This window comes from Fonsecaea multimorphosa (assembly GCF_000836435.1).
Source record: "Fonsecaea multimorphosa CBS 102226 unplaced genomic scaffold supercont1.21, whole genome shotgun sequence".
NCBI lineage: Eukaryota > Fungi > Ascomycota > Eurotiomycetes > Chaetothyriales > Herpotrichiellaceae > Fonsecaea > Fonsecaea multimorphosa.
Window position 1 is genome coordinate 263816 of NW_015971655.1, and position 19439 is coordinate 283254.

Sequence of the window (19439 nt, forward strand, 5' to 3'; positions counted from 1 at the left end):
CCTCTTGAATCCCAATGTGTTTTCAACAATGTTCGTCCGAACCTCTCAATCTGATACCTAGAGGGGGGAGGGAAAGCGTAGGAACTACACCGTTCCGCATCGCCTTGCTCTGTGCGGTTGTGCGGTTGTGCGCTGTGCGAGTATCGAGACGATCGAACCCCCCCGGTCTTTTTCTTCTGTAGCCTTGATTATTGGCCACTTCCCGTCAATTGCCGGCGAGAATACATTATATGATTGAGTGATTGATTGATTGATTCATCGGACCAGTAACCGACCGGTATTGGCGGCGAACTCTATGGGGGCATGTATGTAGCATTGATAGCTCAGGCGATGGCGATGGCTTGGATTCATGTCTATGACATTCAACCGAATAGGCGAGGGCTCCGGGTCATTCCCAAGGCTTTCTGGTCACCGCATGTGTCTCTTGTCCTCGAGGTCGAGGGAGCACATCCTTTCACAACCTTGTAGCTGGACTTGGGAGCCAATTTTGGAGAACTGAAAATGCTTGGTTAGCTTTTGTTCGTCCTTTCCCACCCTTTCCGGGTCCGATTCTAGGGAACAATTGATTGTCGGAGTGGTGGTGAGAGGCGAGTTACGTCCGGACGATGGCTGGAGTGAACGGATGGATGAAGATAACCAGTCCATGACACTTTCCGCTGCGCTGTTTGTGCATGGGTCATGACGGTAGGGCCAACGAGGGACTGCCTGACCTGACCTCGTCTGAGCGCAGAGTTCATCGTTGGCCTAACGTCGCTCCCTCTGGCGGTTGTGCCTGAGTTCCGTGCTGGTTTTCCGCTGGAGCTTGAGCTTGAACCTGACCCTGAGCTTGTCGTTGACCATCATACAGTCCCGAGTAGTACCCCGCCCAATAATAAGCCATCTTGATATTCTCGAGCGTTTGATCTGGCGAAGAGATGGGTGTGGCCGCTGTTGGTACAGGATAGGAGTTAGAGAAGCCAGCAAGAGCACAGGGACTGTTTGGAGGAAGATGAAAAAAGACGTGATGAGCAAATACAATATGACAAGAAGACGATGGTGCAACGGCCGTCTCGGTCTGCAGAACAGATGGGGAACGAAAGAGACCATACATACCTTGACCGGTTGTGATTGCGGTTGCTGGCGGCAAGCTGGGTCCCATAGTTGGAGCAGTTGTCGCTGTCGTTGTCGATGGTTGTCCCATTGTTGACTGAGGTGGATGGTCTTGCTGTCCTCTCTCCTCACCTAACATGGACTGGACTAAAGGACACAGAGTATCAGCGATTGGCCACAATCCCCGGACTTTTCGGAGGAAGAGGCATACATTGATCCATGGCAGCCTTCCGTCTCTGCTCAAGATTATGCGACTTGCCTCCGTGGCCATCCTCATGCGAGCTCATACACTCCCCGTCTTCCACCTCGCCACTCTCGGATCTGGTATCCTGGGGGGCTGTGTCGGCATTTTCGTTTCCATCAGGCGCTGTAGGTCTAGCCGGCGCTTCTGTGTGAACAGGTCGCCACTGCCCGCTTGCTGCTTGGCCTCCAGGGTCGACGTCGGTGTCGTTATTATCGTCGTCGTCAAGTTCGCCCATCTCTGCCTTGCGGAGGATCTCTTCCACGTCTTCGCCGCGCGCGTGTATGCTGTGGTAGTACTATGTCTCTATGTCAGGGAGAGAAACGTGAGGAGGAGACTAGGAGATGAGATCGACAGAAGACAGGCTGGAGTCGTGGAGATGCCGTTTGGGCGAAGCTCATCCCGCGAATGTTTATTAAATTCCTCCTCTGCTGCACCTTGGCGAGGAGAAGGAGGGGGATCGGTTTTGTCTGGTGCACTAGCCAATGTAACCGTAATTGTCAAGCACATACCTCGTACTCCGCAACAGCGTCGTTCCAAGACCGGATCAGCGCCGAATCGTCCCATATCTCGGCCTGACTGAGCTCTTTCCCCCCTGTCGAGTGCTTCGTCTTTTGCTTTTTCTTCTTGGGCATTGCTCACGGTGGCCTTGGAGGAAGATGATAGAAAAGTCAGGTTAAATACTATGGCAGTCACGAGACGTCAAGGCAGACTGTGTATGGAATTACTTGCGACACAAGGAGAGAAGTTGGAAGTAAAGCCCCCAAGGCTCAAAGAAGTTGTGCTCGTGCCAAGACCGTGAGGTTATTGGTCAGCCTTGCCTTGTCACCACAAGGCGGACGAGGAGCCACTGGCCTCGCCGTGAATGTTATACACATCTCCATTATTGCTCTTTGCGACTGTCTATTCTCAGCGAGATCACAAACGAGCGGGAGCTTTGGCGGAAGTGACTCATCTGACCACGTCCGACGCCGCTGGGAGGCTTACAGAAGCACCCGTTGTTGTCAGGTAAGCAGAAGGTCGGTTTGAAAAGCCGCGTGCATTACATACTTTACCAGAGAGTGTTTTATGTTAAAATTGACTGGTGGCATGGGACGCATGACTGCTCAGTGCTCACCTTTGTCACCATTTTTGCCATGAGCAAGTTGAACCACTGCAGAATAGTGGTTGGCTTGGTGGTGGCGGGTGGGGATTTTGTCCTCCGTAAGTTCCTTTAGGCTGGCCCCGGCCCGGCCAAAAGTGCAAATCTACCTCGTGCTCAAGAGTCTATGATAAGAAGAATATCCTTCTCTCCTCTCCTCAATTACGAGCATCCCGCGAAATCGAGAGATTGTTAGCTTGGGCAAACACACACATATATACACACGTCGCAGGCTCTCTCAGTCGATCGGCACACCCAGCGACTCGAGTTCCTCTACTTCTCCAGCTTCTCCTCCTTCTCCTCGACAAGGCAACTGAGCACGCCCCCAATGACGGCCTTTTCTACGTCAGATCCCGAGCGCTATCTCAGCCGTGCATGGACAACTTTCGACTCGGTCTACCTGTGGACCCTTTTGATTTTACTCATCCCATTCATTTTCGTCGATATGCATATACCTTATCGGTTCGGCAAGGAGGGCCGCAGGGTCAAAGGGTCTTCGTGACAAAATCACCTTCCCCTCTCGCCCTGCCCTGGTGTCTTCATTGCCGATAGTTACGAGCACTTGTGGTGAGGGCGCACAAGAATATATTAACTAAATGGGGTATCTATGTCCAATGAGGAGTAAAAGAGCACAACGCTCAAATCAACAAGTCCAAGCTTCCTAGCTTCAAGTACAATATGCCCGATACTCGTACAAATGGGGGTCCACGATACCATCGTCAGCTCAGCTCAGCCTTGGTCGAAGCAGAAAAAATGGCGGTAAATGTCAATCAAGACTCAAATCTGAACTGTCTCGCCCTCGTCGCTCGAAAATTCTCAATCAAAACACATGAATAGATGCCGGTTGAGAATACAAGCCAGCGCGATAAGAAGACATGGGTATCGAAGCGAGTGGTGATGCCGAATGCCAAAAAGGATATGCTTGCTGTATGCTTGTAAGTTTGCTTGCTGTCACAGATTGAAGTCGGACGACGAAGGAAAATGCAGTGCTGGACGAGCGAGCTGCGGCCTGGCGATGTGGATATCCGTCCCAGCAGAATCCTCGGCCCACAACGGTATTCATCTGGCGTCTTCTGCTCTTTTCCGACCGATGTATGAGGTATAAAATGCACAAGGTGATCTTCAATCTCAGAAAAGACCTCCGAGGAAGCTCTTTCTCTTGCTGTCGTTCCTCCCACCCAGTGCCGGACGCCCGTCCCAAGTCTTGACAGGCGCCTCGTCATAGCCATAGCCGCGACCGTCATCCTGATCGCGATCTTTGCGTCGACGTCGTTCTCTGCGTTCTCGCTCCTTGTCTCGCTCGTCACTGCCGCCACTGGCTGACTTGCCCTCCGCGCGACGCGAGCTCTTCCTGCGAGCACGGTATTCTTCGATTTCTGCGTCCGTCATGCCGGCATATTTGTCACGATGGCGACTGCTGCGTTTAGGCCCGGACCCCTCGTCCGCTGCTCGTGGTTTTTCGCCACTCGGATCGAGAATTGTGCCCTCAACAGGCGGCAGATCAGGTGGCTCGTCGGCTTGAGAATCGACCCATGAGCTAGTCTTGTTGGCTGGAGGTGAAATTCCTTTACCACTACCGCTTCGAGATTCGTGGTATTCTTCAACAAGGACGCTGGATCGCTTGCGGCTCGATCGCTCTCTGTCTTTGTCTTTGGGCTTCCGCTCTTCTTTCCGCTTTCTTCTTTCTTCTTCCGCATAATATGATCTGCGACGGTCATCTTTCGAAACATCGCGATTGACTCCTTGCTCAGCTTCAAGCTGAGCACGGAGTCGCCGGCGCTCTTCCCGCCGGCGGTCCGCTTCTGCGTTTGCCTCGGCCTCTTCTTGTGCTGCGCGTGCTTCTCTGGCGGCGCGTCTAGCCCGCTTTTCTTCACGGCGCCTCTCTTCTTCCTCTTGTTCTCGTCTTTCACGATCACGAGCTTTGCGTTGACGAGCTTCGAGATCCGCCTTTTCACGCTCTCTTCTTTCCTTCCGTTTCAGCTCACGCTCGACGCGATCGGCTTCTTCGGCATGATCACGCGCTTCGCGTTTAGCTCTTCTTTCAGCACGTCGAGCTTCCATATCGGCATCCGTTTCAGCTGGCGCGTCGGTGGTGAATTCATCCCCATCTATAGCTCGGGAACGTCTCTTTGATTTATCTTTGGTCCTGATGGGTAGATCTTCTGCATCCGTCAGAGTTTGGCTCCGGTGCCGCTGTCGCTCTCCTTCAAAGGAGCGAGAACTGGCAAAGAAGCTGCCGAAAAGTCCTGTCGATTTTCTGGGGGCAGTATTGCTTCTCTTTAAAGCGGGCGGATGATCCACAAACGCCATGTCGTCGGGTCCGCTTGTGACTAATGGGTCTGCATGTGTTGGGCTCTCGACCATCACAACGTCGTCGTCGTGGGAGATGTTTTTGCTGTGTGACTTGATCTGCGTGTAGGAAACCCGTCCGTCAGCATGAACTTCCTTAATGAAATCCGGTGACCAGGACGGGCGGAAAACGTGGCCCAGACTCTTGGAGGAGGCTTGTGCACCTACCTCTTTCTTTGATTTGGAAGACCTGGACTTTGTATTTTCTGGTAGTGATACACTATTCACAAGCGGAGGATTGTCATTGGTATGGATCATTACCATGTCATCATCGTCGATAGGATACGGGTCTGGAACGGCTGATGGAGGCGGATTAGCTATCATTCTGGATGAGGCCAGATTTGTCGCCTTACCTGAAGATCTCCTCTTCACTGATGGACGGCGCTCGACCTTGCTGGATTTGATCCCCATGAGCTTGGCTGCCTTGTCTGTAACTTGGGGTTCATCCTCAGGCGGCGGGGACGCGAAGCCATCAATGGATTGACGCCGAGACGAAGGCCTTGAACTGGTCGCGCTGCTTGGTCTTCGACTGGTGGTCGTCTTCGAACGCGGCATAGACGATGGCGGTGGTCCACCAAACATGAAGTTCGAAAACGAAGTACCGCGAGCAGCCTTCGGTCTCTCGGTTTTCTTGGATTTGGTCTCTTTGTCAGATCCAGACGACTTGGAGAGCTTTTCAACTTCCTTCCTGTCCTCCTGTTCTTGTTCTTTTGGAGTCCGAGTCGATTTCGACCGAGTCAGCCCGGTTGGTGATTTCTCTTTCTTTGGTGGTGGCGGCATGTCCTCGTCGTCCTTTGGCTTTTCTTTGGTCGACTTCTTCGGTGGAGGAGGTGCTGCGCCCCAGAATCCCCAAGAAGTGGTTGCGGATCGTTCTACCCTAGGGCGTTCTTTCTTGGTAGTTTTCTTGTCTTCCGGGGGAGGGGTCGGCAACTTGGGCACTGATTCTTCCTCGGGCAGGCCGATGTCGTCTGTTGTTGACTCCTTGGGCGTGGTAGTCTTGGATTTGATAGCCTTTTTCCCAACAGTGGTAGCCTTAGCCTTAGCCTTGGGCTTTTCCGGCGAGGTGGGTGAATTGTCGAGGTCGAGAATGTCGTCGGCGAAGTCGTCGTCGCCAAACGCGCCAGGAAAGCTGCCGGGGATGGAGTCTTTTGACTTCTTCTCCTCTGCGACAGGAGACGCGTCTTTCTTGGATGTCTTGGATGTCTTCGCAGTCTTGGTGGCGGAGGCTGTCTTCGTCTTCGAGGCTGGTGCCTTGTCGATATTCGTCTTTTCCTCTTTCGGCGATGGCGCGTCGTCTGGTGGAGGCAGCTCCTTAGTCAGCACCGGCTCGGCCTTGGGCTTCTTCTTGCTCTCTTCCTTTTTGCCCTCCAAAGCCTTGATGCGATCAGCGACAGACGAGCTTGTTTTGGTCTTTGTGGTGGTGGTGATCATTGCCTTTGCGGCCTTCGAAGTAGAAGAGGGTTTCTCAAAGTCAAATCCAGAATCCAGATCTCTCGAGAGGTCGGCTAGCGCGTCATCCTGATCGGGCCACCCCTGTTCGGTAATTTCCTTTTCCTTCTTGCCAGCTGTCTTCTTCGATGTTGACGCGCTACCCCAGAAGCCAAAATAGTCGTCCTCCTTCTTGTCTTCAGCCTTTTCCTCCTTGTTTGACGGTGTCTTTTTCAGTTTGGACCCTTTTTCGGACTTGGATGCCTGCGTGGGCTCGCCAAACATATCAAAGAGCTCGTCTGCATCCTTGGCTTTGCTGACTTTCGTGTCGGCCTTCGACGATTTGGTGGCCTTCTTTTTGGAGCTTTTCGCTGCCTCTTCAGCCTCGCGAGCAAGCCTCTCCTCTTCCTCCTTTCTGGCCTGTTCTTCCGCTTCCTCTTTGGCCTTCTCTTCCGCTTCTTTTTTAGCCTTGGCCTCCTTCTCCTTTTTGGTTAATTTGGCGGTTGTAGTCGAGGCTCCGAAACCCCACATGCTCTTTGTAACACTGGCTGGAGTCACTTCTGGCAATGGCTCGTCGGGCAATGCAATGTCAAACGACTCTTCGGCCTCTTTGGCCTTTTTCGTCTTGTCCTTCCCGGTTGAGGTCTTTGAAGTCGTGCTCTTTTTTGATGATGCTTTGCTCTTCACTTTGGTCAGGCCTGCCCAAGTGTCCCCACCCAGATCGTCATCCAACATCTCAACCGGGTCAGGTTCCGGCGTTAGACCCTGAGCTGGGGGACTTGGTGCCGGGGGAGGAAGATCCTCCTTCGTCTTCGACTTCTTGCTGCCCTTCTTGTCTTTTGATCCCCATGCGCCCCAGATGTCGTCTTCGGCAGGAGGCTCCTCGACCTCGGCGACAGCTTTCTTTTTAGAGTCCTTAGCACTCTTCTTCTTGTCCTTTGTCGAGGTAGCCCAAGAACCCCAAGCATCGTCGGCCTTTTCTTCTATGGGCTCCGGCTCGACAATAGGCTCGGGTTCGGGCTCAGGCTCTTTCTTCTTGCTGACCTTCTTCTTGTCTTTTGCCGTTCCCCAGGAACCCCAAGCATCGTCGGCCTTTTCTTCCACGGGCTCCGGCTCGACAATAGGCCCAGGCTCGGGGTCTGGATTTGCAGCTGCAATACCTTTCTTTTTCGCCTCTTTCTCCTTTTTCTTCCGTTCCTTTGCTGTTAGTCCGAAGAAACTATCTTCTTCTACGACGTCTGCCACTGGCACGGGTTCCGGCTCAGGCGCGGGCGGGAGGGGTTCCTCGTCGATATCGAGGAATCCTTTCTTCTTCGTGTCCTTGGACTTTTTCTTTTTGTCGGTGGAAGTAGCAGTACCCCATTGGCCCCAGACATCGCTATCCTTGACATCAGGCTCAGCTTGAGGCTCAGGCACGGCTGGCTCATCGAGGACATCAAGGAAACCGCTCTTCCTCGCCTCTTTCTCTTTCTTTTTCTTGTCTTTGCTCGATGTAAACGCTCCCCAAGTATCATCTTCCTTGTCTTCTGGCTCAGGAGCTGGAGGAGGGACCGGTGGCTCTTCAACTACGTCCTGAAGTCCCTTTTTCTTCCCTTTCTTCTTGTCCTTGCTAGAAAAGGTCCATGCCGCATCCGGCTCCTCTTTCAGAGCCGGCTCTGGCTCTGGAGGCGGCGGAGGGGTTTCCTCTTCAAGATCGAAGAAGCTCTTCTTTTTGCTTTTCTTGTCTTTGGTGGAGGTTCCCCAACCACCAAATCCCCAAGAGTCATCTCCTTTGATGGATACTTCCGGCTCAGGAGGCACTGGTTCTGGAGCCGGCTCTGGCACTTGAGGCTCGTCGCCAGGGAGAAGCAATCCCTTTTTCCTAGCCTCTTTTTCCTTCTTTTTCCGGTCCTTGGCGGAGAGGTTTTCCCAGCCAGTAGTGTCAGCATACTGTGCTTTAGCTGGTTCATCTTGTGTTTCGACCTCAACGATAGGATCTGAGATTGAGGGCTCAGGACTTGGGGCTTTGCTCTTCTTCCCCTTTTTATCCTTTTTGCCAAACGAGGACCAAAGGTCATCCGATTCAGCCGGCGGCTCGACTGGTGGGGGCGGTGGCGGCTCCTCTTCTTCAATAACAGCCCCCTTCTTGCTCTTTTTGTCCTTTTTGCCTTTTACTGTAAAGGGCTCATCAGCAGCTGGAGCATCGCTCGTTGTCGTCTTAGCATCAGCAGTATTGCTCAAGTCGAGAGAAGCGGATAAATCTTCGATCCCTCCTTTTTTCCCTTTCTTGTCCTTCTTCTTTCCCCATGCTCCAGACATCCAGTCGTCGCCGTCGTCGGCTGTAAAGCTTGGTTCAGCGGCAGGAGCAGGAATGGCTAGAAGATCGTCATTATCATTGAAGTCGCCAAATGCCCCCTTCTTCGCCTTCTTGTCCTTTTTGCCTGTTCCAAAGCCCCATTCGAAGGTGTTGTCCAGGGATCCCACGTCAGCAGCAGTTTCCTTTGTATCAGCAGGAGGTTCTTCGATAACCCCCTTTTTCCCTTTCTTCTTGTCTTTCTTCGTTGAGAAAGCTGACCATTCATCCTCTGCAGCCGCAGGCTCTGGTTCTACTGGGGGAGGTGGTGGAGGTGGAGGAACAGGATCCTCATCAAAGAATCCTCCTTTCTTTTTCTTATCTTTCTTCGCAGCTGAATTTCCCCAAGCACCGAGGAGGTCGTCATCTTTGGAGCCCGGGTCAACCACTGTAGTCTCCCCAATTCCACTATCTTTCTTCTTCTTGTCCTTCTTGTTGACAGTGGAAAATCCCCACGCATCATCAGTGGGTTTGTTTTCGCCAACGTCTCCGTCGAAGGCGAAACCTTTGTCGCCGGAATCCAAGTCACCAAAATCAAAGCCCAATGAGGTGGTTGTCTTCTTTTTTGACTTGTTGCCAAAAGACCAGGGGTTGTTGTCCCCAAAACCATTCGATTCTTCCTTTTTGTCGTTATCCTTCTTAGAAGCCTTGTCGTCGGCTTTTGCCGTTCCAGTGTCGAGGGATCCAAAGTCCCATGTTTTACCCCAGGTACCAAAGCTTCCCGTATCCTTCTTGCTGTCAGTACCACCAAAACTGAATTCTAGCTTCGGGGCACTATCGTCCAGACTGATATCTTGGAAGGCCGCTCCTGCGGGAGGGTCTGGAGCAGAGGGTGGGGGTTCGTCGGCCCCCTACTGAAGTCAGCATCTTAAGGGTGAACGCGATAGATGAGATTACCTTTTTGTTCTTTTTATTCTTTTTATCCTTTTTCGTTGTGAAACCTGTTGTCCAGTCATCCTCTGCCGCGGCGTTGTTTGCGTCGTCAGCCCAACTGAGTGGATTCGCAGCCTCCTCTTCCTCTTTTTGCTTTTGCTCCTCCTCCTCCTGCTTTTGCTCCTCCTCCTCCTGCTTTTTCCTTTCCTCCTCCTCTTGCTTCTTCTTATTCTTTTTCTTATTCTTCTTACTGCCACCAAAGTCCCACTCGTCCTCGTCGCCTCCTCCGCCGTTGTTGTTGTCATCACCGCCGCCCGCGCCGCCAGCACTTCCGGCTTGATCTCCACCTCCACCAGCACCATCTTCACCATCGCCGGCAGCGTTTCCGTCTCCTTCGTTGTCTGATTCAAGCCATTTTGCGGCAGCCCTCCCGGCTTTCTTCTTCTTACCCCTAGTTTGTACGCCGTACGTGCCTCCAAAATCTATACTGGCATCCATTGTCGCGACTCGGGCCGTAGACGTTCTGGCAGGGGTTAAGGGTCGAGGTTGGTCGGGTGTGGTAAATACTTGAGCATATGCTGCTGGCTCTTGCCAGTCTCGCGACGGTAGCAAGCCTTCGCCGGGGGGCAATGAAGGCGAGCTTCCATAAGGCTGAGGACGATCTGTGAGTTCCTGCAGTAAGGCTGCGACCAGCGCAGCTGCTCTTAGGTATACATTGTAGTTTGGGGTGGAATGCTGTTGTCTCCGTCAGACAAGGTCCCAGTGCAGGGGGGAAGGAGAGGAGACGAGATCGCAGGCCTGGAAAGAAGAAGAAGTAGGGACAGACCCTCGACGGATTCGCGTTAGGATGGAATAGCGTTCTGCATACCCGTTGTACTGGCTTGTAGTGCTCAAGCATGGCGGTGTGCATGCGATGGCGCCAATCGGCAATGCGAGGTGTTGGAGAAATGCACCCAACCTCCCCCATCTCGTAAAAGTATAGCGGTGCAGGGTCAGCCTTTGCCATCTTCCACCATCCCGGGATCCTTGGTCGAGATAACGCGTTTTCTCTGCCGGCGGGCTGTGCGGCGACCAGAGCCGCCATGCTGTAGCTGTTGCTGTAGCTGGGCAAGACGATCCGACCGATTAAATTGGGAGAGCATTTGATGCGGCAGCGGCGACGCGGAACAAATGGATGAAAAAGCAGAGATGAGAGTGAGGCTACGTCTACAGAGCCTCTGGTATTCAGCGATAGAAGAACTGAGAGTGTTGGTTGAAAGCTGGGAAGTGCAGCGTCAGGAGGTCACAAGGTGTTTGAGTTGCTCATTGGTGTGCAAACCCAAACCCTGGTGCCAATTGGGGCAACAGCGAAGACGAGCGGGCAAATGGCAGCGAAGTGTGCCACGGGTGCCCCCTTGCAGTCACGCTGCGCAGATCCCAGCAATTCAGCGAAACTCAGCGACTCGCCTGGCCAGAAACAGTCAAGGGGGGCAGCCAAAAACCACAGCCCAGGCCTATCTGCTAGTTATCACCCTCCCTATCGATACACAAACCGGGGGGGAAGAAAAGGAGAAATGAGGTCACTTCATATACCCTCAACGAGCCGACCAGAAATCCCACTCCGCGCAGCAAATTTTCCATCAATGCCCAAAACGACTCCATTCAATGCATCAATTGCATCTGGGAGAATCTGGCGGTGTTGACCTGCAGAACAAACGACGAATGACGCGCCTGACAAGTCTCGGTGGTTATGCAGGCAAGCAATCGATGTGGCAACGAATCGCTCACCGCTACAATTACATAGGAACCACCAGACAAATAGGAGGGGAGTAGATGGCAAGCTTGCTGGTGATGGGTTGGACTGCGCGAGACCAGCAAAATTAGCAGCATTCCAGCAAGACCCGGTGCGGATGGTGTGTTGATGGTCTGTGGACCAAACGCCCGACACCACCAAGCATTGTTGGTGTGGGAGATTCCCTGATCACTCGGATGGGTGCTGGACAGCGGCAATTGGCCCTCGCTCAGGTGAGAAAGCAATCGACCCACACACTCGTGCCGTTGAAGGTGCCCCGACGTGATCCGAGCTGCCAGCACCCGTAAAGGGTACCTAAAAGGGGCGCCCCGAGTCGAGGTCGTACGGTTGCCGAATATGGGGTGTCAATCTCATACAAGGGCAGGGTAGAAGTCCCTTCATCGGCATCCATTCACTGGGGCGGTCTCATTGATGTAATTGTGGCTTGATGGATGAATGCAGAGCCGCAACCGGTGTAGCAAAAGAAACCCGGACTGGGCAGCTCGATGAGTGAGGGTATAGAGATGGTTTGAATGGGCAGACGCGATGCAGGGCAAACTGCAAAGCCAACGCAGTTCTTCGGCAGGACAGGAACGCCCCGTTCTCGCCGCTGCAAGCCACTCGGCGATATCTCACAGGCGGAAAAATAGCTGCCACTATCCCGCTTTAGGTGGGCGCGATCACCGCTGCGTTTGGTGGCGAGGGTGGCTCGAGCGCTGCTGTTGTCGCGACACAACCAAAAATGCGCCTGGAGCTTCAGGCCCAGAGGCTGCTCAAAACGCCAAACAGTCTGCATCATTGGCGGCAGAGACCGACCAACTATTTCTTTGCTTTAAGTTCCCAGCCAAAGCAAGCCAAGATTTTCAGTCAAATATTTCTACTACCTAGGAGGTAAGAGAAATCTGCGCAGACTGGTTGGGCGCATTTGTGCGTCCGGGAAGCCCCAAGCGCGGTATGTTCAGGTTCATTATGAGCGCCTGTCGAACAAGACACCCTTCACTCGTCCACTTTGCCGGACTTACTCGTCTTCATCAGAACTATAAGCGACCAGGCCGAGTCCAGTGGCTGGTTGGGGGTGCTTAGTTGTAATAGGAGGCTCAATCTGGTCTTTGATGGCTGGGTTATTGACTGGCGAAGTGCGTTCCACAGGTGCATTATGTTCATCGTCATCAGCGGCAGCAGTCTCAGCAGCTGACAGCTTTCTCAACTTGGGCTCAGCCTCAGACTCGCTGTTCTTCTCTCGACGTCTTTTCTTCTTTTTAATGGCCCATGAGTCTTTGTCCGCAGGCTCGCCAGGTTTACCGGCCTCGTTACCCCCCATTAGCGCTTGTTCGGCGGCGGCACGTTGCTTGCGGAAGACCTCAAGTTGTTCGGCAGTCTCTTGCTTGACGGCATTCTCCTTTGCTCGACTTGATTCGAGCACAGAATCGAGAAACTCCACTTCATCGTCGTCCAGGGCACGGAACTGGTTTTTGAGCCGGACCGACTCCTCAAAAGCCTCCTGTTTAGCAGCTGAGTTCGACGAAGCATAGCCGTGTCAGTAAAGAATCGGCTGCTGTTAAGAGAGCCCTTGCACCCATTCCTTACCCTTGTTTGCTTGCAGCACCTCATAAAGACTCTTGCCACCTTCTTGCGCTCCTCCCTCCACCGTCTTAGGTTTCCTAGTAGACTCGACTTGTTGCTGCGCCTTCACCCAAGCATCATCAGGTGTGTCGGGATCGGTCCCAGCTGGAACGAATCGGGACATGGTCACGGATATATATCACGGGGGACGTGGTAAGCTGCCGGCGCTGATCAGGATAAATTCTTCATCGGGCTAATTCGTCGAGGCCAAGGGCGCCTTTGTGGCGATGGACGCGGCCAAGGGAGACTATGCGGGCTTCCTCCGTCATGTAGAAGGTCAAGTTGACAATGGCAAAAGGGTCTGGTATTAGCGGGTATTTTTTTACTAACTCACTTGGTTCGTTCCTTGGATCCCAAGTTGCGGAGGAAGCAACCCCACGAGTTTCCCTCCAGCGCTGGCTTTAGTTTCACACTGTCATCTCCTGCGCTCTCCTCGCCTGATCGCGGGCTAGACATGGCCCAGACATGGCCCTCGATCTGAAGATCTGGCACCATTTCTTCTCGATTGCTCGCCCGCCGCGGTGCCTGCCCTGGTCTCTGCGCGCCGGCCAAAAGTGCCCCTGCTCTTCTTTCCGAGCCTCAAATCTAGTAGTGGAGAACCCCTCTTCCGCGCCTGGAAGAGATATGCCACGAGACTCGGTACCCATGTGGACATGAATTATCCTCTCGATATTTATCCCATGCCTTTGACCCAGTCGATCATTTCAGCCTAAATCCACGGCCGGACAAATTGATCTAGAATATTCCCAGTCCTCCAATTCCGCCGCGAAGGGTGGCTAGGCTTCCTAACCCGCCAATAACGCCTCGGGTGAATAACTTGCGACGATGGGACCGACGCGCTTGATTGAAGCATACCCCTCGTGGACCTGGTCATTGCGTAGCTGTTGTTGCATTGTGAAAGTCATTGCCCCACCTCCAAATCTTTCAAAGTGCCTGAGAACAAAACCCCAATGCGAAGAAGCCCACCGGGATATAACTGCAACTATATCATCCAAGTGATCCGCAAAGGAAATTTTTGGTTTTCTGTCTCCGGGTCGCATGTCATTGTTTCGCCTCTCCGTCTCTCCCTTAAAAGGATCTAGGGTATCTTCTCTTGTCGCAAGTTTCCAATCTGCGTCAAACCACTTCTTAAAATCTACATTGTTGAACCCTCGATTACTCCGCACGATGACGACTTCACAAGCAGGAAAGGGCACAAAGTGAGAAAGCTCCCCATCATCACTTATGCATCTCGTTGGAGAAGGGCGGTTGCTGACATCCGCCTTTCAGGACCGTGTTCACTTTGAACACTGGTGCTAAGATGCCCGGTGTTGGTCTTGGTACCTGGCAATCCAAGCCCAACGAAGTCCGCGAGGCAGTCAAGAACGCTCTGCAGATTGGCTACCGCCACATCGATACGTAAGAATGCCCTATCCGCTTGATTGTGGGCTGTGCGATATCCTGACTCAATTCAGAGCTCTTGCGTACGGCAATGAAGCAGAGGTTGGCCAGGGAATCATTGACTCGGGTGTTCCCCGCGAAGAGATCTGGTTAACCACCAAGCTCGACAATCCCTGGCACAAGCGTGTCAACGAAGGAATCGAATCTTCTTTGAAAGACCTGAAGACTGACTATGTCGACCTCTATCTCATGCACTGGCCCAGTTCCTCCGTTCCTGAGGATTTGAAGAAACACTATGATGACTGGAACTTCATCGACACCTGGTAAGCAACTGGATCGTTTCTGGCTGCGGTCGTCGGTGGCTAATTTCCTGAACAGGCGTGAGATGCAGAAACTGGTCGGCACCGGCAAAGTTCGAAATATCGGCGTGTCCAACTTTGTAATCTCCAACCTCGAAAAGCTTCTGAATGCACCTTCGACGAAGATCGTGCCTGCTGTGAATCAGATTGAACTGCACCCTAACATGCCTTCCCCAAAGACTTTGGCATACTGCAAAGAGAAGGGGATCCATTGCACAGCATACTCCTGCTTGGGCTCGACAGACTCGCCTTTGGCCCACGACCAGACCCTCCAAAAGATTGCCGACGCACACGGCAAGACTCCTCAGCAGGTGCTGTTGATGTGGGGACTACAGGTGCGTAAAAGCCAGGCGACACGTCGCTAATCGTCTCTCACCGACAGTTCAATGTACTGACCTATTTCTGTTGAAACAGAGAGGCACCAGCGTCATCCCGAAATCTGTCACGAAGTCGCGTATCGAGGCAAACTTCCAACTGGACGGCTGGGAGCTGACACAAGAGGAGATGGATGCGCTGAGCAACATCAAGACCCGCTTCAAGGTCTGCGGTGATTCTTGGTTGCCCATCAAGGTCTTCTTCAATGAGGAGGGAGATGGCGGTGACGTCCCTTCCCATTAGGTGTGTCAGTGCTGGAAACTATTGGAGAAACAACGATGCCTCGGGGCTCAACTTCTGCGGAAGAGACCTTCTGCGGCGTTGTGAAAGTAAGGAGCCTTGAAAGAGAGACATGTCGCACCACATATAACAGAGCATAGAAAAGGGGATAGAGAAGGAGAACCTCGCATCCTTCCTGCGACGGATAACTCTGTGCAATCAAGCTCACATCACCCACACCACCCTCCGACATGATTTCTTTTTGGAAATCTAGAAACCAACCTGGAAAGCATTTATCGAAATCTTATTATTGACGTAACCACCTTTTTGGGGTAGCTCGGCGCTCCGGCAATCCAAGGGCTCGGCTCTATCTCCTTGGCTGCGATTCGTCTACCGAGCACAGTACGCACGTAAATCACTCGCCCTACCTGTCACGCCCGTGTAGGTGCCGAGTGCCTGGAATGGTAGGCGACGCGGGGAACTTGAATCAGCAACTACCTAAGCTCGATTGACGCTTTTGGCAATGGACTCGTCAACCCAGCTTATATAATCTGCTCACCGAATGACAATAGGTGACCAGGCGCAATCTCACTGGCTGAGCGTGCGGGCACTCCTTGCTTCGACAGCCCGTATTACTGTCGTATTTCGTTAAACCTTTTAAGGCGCTCGCCTGTGGCCCGTGGGCCTTGGGAAACAGTTCTGCCTGGACAGTTTCGCCCGAGCCGCCCTCCCAAGCCCTCAGACCGTGAGAATCACTACATCCAAGTCGCTCTCGCATGCTCGGTCTCTGACAAATGGGAACTGGCAGCTTTTTGACCTGGATATTACTTCGCATGCTGTACCTCGTATGCAGTCAGTCGGCCTGATTTTTTCCCTCACACGTCTAATCTTCTCCGCCGTCTACGTCTTGCCGTTGCCTGTTTCCTGCTCCCCACGCACCAACGACTTGTGGCGGACCTCCTTTGTACAATCCACCGTACCTCTCTACTCCTTCCTCCTCGCGTTTATGGACCGCTAGACCCTCACTCGCAGGGGAAATACCAGTCAATCGCCACTTAACGAGATTGCGCGCCTCCTCCTCAGGATTCACTGTACAGGCTTGTTTTGACCGCTAGGGATGGCATCTGGCAACATCGAAGATCCAGATATGGACGGTGCAATTGGAGATGGCGAACAGTCGACAGGAGGGACGAATGATGCTATTCCTCGACCAAAGAGGATTGCCTGCATATTATGTCGCAAAAGAAAGTTGAAGTGCGATTCAAACAAACCGAGCTGCGGGACATGTTCGCGTCTAAATCACCATTGTGAATACTCTGAAGAACGGAAGAAGAGCGGCCCCAAGAGGGGCTATGTCAAACTTTTGGAGGCAAGACTTAAGCAAGTCGAAAACTTGCTAGAAACAAGAGATGCGACGAGCGAGCTCACGACCCGTCCTTCTCAGCCCACAACGACGGCGGACTCGTTTGCGCCTATGCCGACTCTAGATATCCCCGATACTCTCGATACTTCCATGTCCGGAATGATGGCAGACAACGGGTTTACTGATCCAACCCTGGGGATGCCAAATTTCAACATGAACTCCAACGACGATTTCTCCTGGGAGATGATAGGCCTTGGTCTTGAGGAAGCATTGCCAGCACGGGAGGTGATAGATGAGATGTATGGCTGATCTCGACTCTGACCTCCGAGATTTTTTGCCGTTGCTGACTCCTCCAGGAATGAGATATATTTCGACAAAATCCATCCTTCCTTGCCCATGATTCACAAAGGCCGATTTTTGGCTTCAATGGACCTTGCGCCTCATATGCGCCCAGCAGTGTGCCTGAGATATGCCATGTGGACCCACGCTTGTGCCATCACCTCAAAATATTCGGCTTACACCGAACACTTCTATGCACGGGCTCGGAAATACGCAGAGATGGACGAAATGAGAGGGCACGGTGAGGGAATGATCACCATCGCCCATTCGCAAGCCTGGACCTTGCTTGCCTGCTACGAATTTCGAGTCATGTACTTCCCCAGGGCGTGGATGAGCATCGGAAGAGCTGCAAGACTAGCTCAAATGATGGGTCTACATCGACAGGATCGTGTTGGTCTTGACGTGAAACAAACACTACCACCTCCTCGAGACTGGACAGATCGGGAAGAACGACGGCGAACCTTCTGGATGGCATACTGTCAGGACAGATATGCCAGCATCGGGACTGGGTGGCCAATGGTCATTGACGAGAGAGACGTATGTACACCGAGCCTGTCGATATTAGGAAACTGCTAAATGTTGCACAGATCCTCACAAATCTACCCGCTAGCGAGGAAGCCTTTAATAAATGCCAACCAGAGCCTACGCTGCAATTATCTGACATCTTGAATGGTGATGGGGCCTCGTCCCTCTCCTCATTTGGCGGTGTCATTCTTTTATCGACAATATTTGGGAGAAACCTTACTCATCTCCATCGACCATCGGATCAAGACAATGACCATGATCTAAATGGTGCATTCTGGAAACGTCATCGATCTCTGGACAATATCCTTCTCAACACGTCTTTGTCGCTACCTCCACCTCTCCGCCTCCCCGCAGGTCTCAATGATCCGAACACCGTCTTCCTCAACATGAACATCCATACAGCTACTATATGTCTGCACCAAGCAGCCATATTCAAAGCTGACAAAAATCGACTTCCAGCCCAGATCAGTGCTGAGTCCAAACGTCGATGCATAGTTGCCGCGGACCAAATCACCAACATCATGAAAATGATCAGCCATATGGACATGTCGATGGTACGTTCGTGAACTGGTTGGCGATGTCTATGTGCTAATTTGTTCCAGATGAATCCCTTCCTTGCATTCTGTCTCTATGTGGCTTCGCGAGTGTTTGTGCAATACCTCAAATCGAGACGAGAAGATGCTGCAGTCAAATCATCCCTACACTTTCTACTTGCTGCGATGCAAGTCCTCAAAACCAAGAATCCACTCACTGAGTCATTCTTGGTGCAGCTTGATGTTGACCTCGAAGGCAGCGGGCTGGATATTCCGAGCAGCTATTCGCGATGGAAATTTGGACACCGCCCTCCAGTCAGTTCGCCCCTGGTTCTTGGGTGAGGCGGCAAATGCTGACTTGAATATAGGGTGAAAGTCCTGCTAACACAGACGCTCTGAAATGCTCCCCGCTCTTTGAAATCCGAGAGACTCAAGGTCGGGAAACAATCGGAGCAGTCCAAGGGACCAATCCCAAGGACGTACAACCCCCCTGGCCGACGGATGCCAATGGCTCTGCCGCCACTAGCAACTATCCAAGTTTATATGCGTCGGAAGCGTTGGGCACCAGTGCACAAATGGCTCAGACGATGCCATCTACAAGCGATGGCTTGGACAATGGTTATGGCTTTCCAATCCAGTCCGTTGGGACAGATACCTCACCAGACACTTCGCATCACGACGGAACTGGCTCACGACCGCACTCTAATCACCCAACCCCTTCGACACTATCGAATCAAAACTCATCGCACACGTCTTACACTTCGCCTCCTAACCAATCCAGCAGCGGAAACACCGCGAGCAGTGGGCAGGGGCAACCGTCGCCAGGCTATGTGTTTCCAGGTGGCGCCCAGTCTTCCTGGAACATGAACATATCGACTCAAACGGGACAGGATACGTCGCCGCAGCAAACTGGTATGAATTTCGGCTCTACCGGAATGACACCTGGTCCGACAGGCCTGACCCCTATACCCGACTCCCTTTGGCCGACGGAAGGAATGGCTGATGGGAATGAATGGATGTTTACGTGGGCCGGTTCGACTCCGCAGCCATGATGAACTTGACTTTGTGATTCTTGGATGCCCGCCTCCGTTGTAATATCTACGATTTATGGCTGCGAAATCTTGTGGGTGATGAAAACGTGATACCCAGGAGTCGATCAGGCGACCTCCCAACTCTTATATGCTTGGTATAGTTAACTAGATGAAAACCAATCTTGAAGCTTCCAGCTGCGTAGGTCAGTCGAGGTTCGAGTTGTGGAAGGATAGAACGTCATCACAAGTGACCTCGACAGAATCCTGCGAGGAAAGCCAGCCGTCCAGCAAGAAGGACTGGCTTATACTATAACCACCGCATTGATATTTTGTGTGTGTTAGCCTGAATCGCAGCAGGTAGTGGTTGAATACTAGGTACCTAGCACTCAACAGCAGTAGCGAGGTCGGGGAAGCCTCCTCGTGACATCCATTTTGGGGAAGGTCGTCCACCCCCACAAAATTCTTGAG

The 19439-nt window shown here is 52.6% G+C and overlaps 5 protein-coding genes across 5 annotated transcripts; 2 read left to right on the top strand and 3 right to left on the bottom strand.

Moving 5' to 3' along the window:
- Window positions 1–733: 733 nt before the first annotated feature.
- Window positions 734–1965, bottom strand: Z520_08905 (uncharacterized protein; the record flags this gene model as incomplete). Its single annotated transcript, XM_016779401.1, has 4 exons — window positions 734–927; window positions 1093–1236; window positions 1301–1628; window positions 1843–1965. The coding sequence occupies 4 exons, from the start codon at window positions 1963–1965 to the stop codon at window positions 734–736; spliced, it is 789 nt and encodes a 262-aa protein (XP_016629511.1).
- Window positions 1966–3599: 1634 nt separating this feature from the next.
- Z520_08906 (uncharacterized protein) lies at window positions 3600–10537 on the bottom strand (the record flags this gene model as incomplete). Its single annotated transcript, XM_016779402.1, has 4 exons — window positions 3600–5119; window positions 5174–9431; window positions 9478–10188; window positions 10322–10537. 4 exons carry the CDS (start codon window positions 10535–10537, stop codon window positions 3600–3602), a joined length of 6705 nt encoding a protein of 2234 aa, XP_016629512.1.
- A 1705-nt stretch (window positions 10538–12242) lies between these two features.
- Window positions 12243–12971, bottom strand: Z520_08907 (uncharacterized protein; the record flags this gene model as incomplete). The annotated part of the gene is made up of 2 exons (XM_016779403.1): window positions 12243–12736; window positions 12812–12971. The coding sequence occupies 2 exons, from the start codon at window positions 12969–12971 to the stop codon at window positions 12243–12245; spliced, it is 654 nt and encodes a 217-aa protein (XP_016629513.1).
- Window positions 12972–14014: 1043 nt separating this feature from the next.
- Z520_08908 (uncharacterized protein) lies at window positions 14015–15204 on the top strand (the record flags this gene model as incomplete). The annotated part of the gene is made up of 5 exons (XM_016779404.1): window positions 14015–14046; window positions 14117–14245; window positions 14302–14550; window positions 14606–14921; window positions 15001–15204. The coding sequence occupies 5 exons, from the start codon at window positions 14015–14017 to the stop codon at window positions 15202–15204; spliced, it is 930 nt and encodes a 309-aa protein (XP_016629514.1).
- A 1093-nt stretch (window positions 15205–16297) lies between these two features.
- On the top strand, window positions 16298–18992 carry Z520_08909 (uncharacterized protein; the record flags this gene model as incomplete). The annotated part of the gene is made up of 5 exons (XM_016779405.1): window positions 16298–16842; window positions 16900–17419; window positions 17470–17961; window positions 18010–18255; window positions 18309–18992. The coding sequence occupies 5 exons, from the start codon at window positions 16298–16300 to the stop codon at window positions 18990–18992; spliced, it is 2487 nt and encodes an 828-aa protein (XP_016629515.1).
- Between the last annotated feature and the right edge of the window lie 447 nt (window positions 18993–19439).